General features: G+C 45.8%; 1 protein-coding gene across 1 annotated transcript; it reads left to right on the forward strand.

Moving 5' to 3' along the window:
- Positions 1 to 241: 241 nt before the first annotated feature.
- Positions 242 to 2,122, forward strand: KrT95D (phosphofurin acidic cluster sorting protein KrT95D; the record flags this gene model as incomplete). Its single annotated transcript, XM_017615895.1, has 4 exons — positions 242 to 849; positions 925 to 1,405; positions 1,471 to 2,008; positions 2,088 to 2,122. Coding segments are annotated over 4 exons (1,662 nt in total), but the record flags the coding sequence as incomplete, so codon positions are not given.
- Between the last annotated feature and the right edge of the window lie 5 nt (positions 2,123 to 2,127).

Below are 2,127 nucleotides of genomic sequence, written 5' to 3' on the forward strand. Positions count from 1 at the left end.
TTATTAGTACGCTTCTGAAGAACGTGTGCGATATATTTATTCTTAGCAAATATTTAGTATGTTTACGGATATATATATATATATATATATATATATCTACGTATTTTGGGTTAACAAAGATAAATATTGTTTTATTTTTCATCTATATAAGTATTTCCCCCCACTTTTTTAAGTGCTTAAGTGTTACTTTAAACTTGTGCAAACAGCCAAAAATTTATTCGCCCAAGGTTAAATTTATTTTTATTTTTTCACCTCAGATCGCCCGACCGACTATCGCAACGACAGCTCTGGCAATGAGGGCAATGCTTTCAATACCGATGGTCAGAATTCCGACCCTCAAAATAGTCCTCCACGCACCGAGAAGGATTACATGCGTTTGCAATTATTGCAACAGCAGCAACAACAACAATTAACTCCAGTGAGCGGTGGCGGGGGTAACAATAGCAACGCATTCACTTTTAGCGAGAAGCGTTCGCGACTCTTTCGCACATCAAGCAATACACCCAGCGGTGCTGGTGGCGGTGGTGGCGCCATGGGTATGGGTAAGAAAAAGCAAACACTCAGTTTAACGGCTGAGCCGCGTTCAGTATTAGAAACATGTCTGTCGCCGACGAATGTGGAGCCGCGAAAGATGCTACTCGATCAACTGAGCCGCATATTTGCCAGCGATGACACTGTGCTACCAGATGTGGTCACAATAATCAGTCCGCCTGAGGCGCTAAGTGGCAGTGCGCTAATCCCTAAGCTGACCACATTGTTGGCAAACTCATTTAAGCCGGCATTTATGCCGCAAAATACTGCGGAAGTGAAGGCAGTGTTGCAGGCATTGATGGGCAAAATACAGAAATAGTAAGACATAATTAAAATTAAAAAAAAAAAAAAATGTCGATCTTCTTACTAATGGTATTTTTATTCTGCTTACAGCTGCAACTCGAATGCGAAGCCACCAAATACGGTGAAGATTTTACTACTGGGCGGTGATTGGCTGCAGGGTGCTGCGTTGCGCCACTACGTTGAGTTGATGGGCGTGCGCCCGCCAGACTGGCTGAATCATTTGCGTTTCTATATTGTGCCAATCGGCAGCGGTAGCACGATTGCGCGTTATCTTAGCCAAATCGATTTGACATACGGTGCCATGTTTGGTTCGGACAATTGGTATCAATTGTGCGAGCGTGTTGCGGCGACAGCAGCGGCCGTGAGCGCTGTGACGACGGTGAATGCCTCGGCGCTGTCAACAACGCTCGGCGATTCGGTGACGGCGAACAAGTCGGACATTGTGGAGATGGTGCAACGCATACAGCGATATCTGCACGCAGCCGGGCCATGCACACAGATACCCATCGGCGAGGCGATGGTTAATTACAAGGACGAGGATTCGTGTCAAATATTTGTGCCATTCGTCAGTGTGAGTATCAATAAAATAGTTTACATTTAAATTTGTGCATATTTGAATAAATTTTATTTCTATAGGATGTACGTATTGGTTACTTGGAAGGCCCACAAGTCTCACTTGATCTCGAAGAGAATGCCGCACAAACTGGTGGTGCTGGCGCGCAGCAAGCGTTAAACATGTCGAGTGCCATACCCATTGGAAGTGCTAACACAACAAATATGGTTGGCGTTGGCAGCGGCGGTGTAGGAAATAATGCATCATCCGGTTCGCCACCACAAAGCGGACGTATTTCACCACCCCAGCAGACACCACCTTCTTCGGCGAATGCGTTACGTGATCGTGGTGGTGATTCGATAAATACGCCACCAGCGCAATCGACAGCAGCGCCCGAGTCGGTAGAACTGCAAGTGGACTATTGGCCAATTATCCGACCGGGCGACCATACACCCAAGGAAAAGAGCATCACACGGAGCGGTGATCAAGGTGGCAAGAATAGCATTAAGAGTACGTTTAGGAATCTACAAGTTTGGCGGCTACCGCAGAATGCCCAATTGGGTGAGATGTCGTATGGGTTGACCGTGAATTTCGCCACCAAGGAGAAGAAACAGAAGCAAAGTATGTTAAAATGGAGTGTTGTAGTGTGGTTAGTGGGAAGCGTTGTATGTTAATCAATTCTCTTGCTTTTGAATTGTAGTAATGCGCCTAGGCAAGAAAAAGGAAAAAGACCGCGATCT

Source organism: Rhagoletis zephyria, unplaced genomic scaffold, assembly GCF_001687245.7.
Source record: "Rhagoletis zephyria isolate East Lansing unplaced genomic scaffold, Rhagoletis_zephyria_1.1 Rzeph_scaffold_01093, whole genome shotgun sequence".
Taxonomy (NCBI): domain Eukaryota; kingdom Metazoa; phylum Arthropoda; class Insecta; order Diptera; family Tephritidae; genus Rhagoletis; species Rhagoletis zephyria.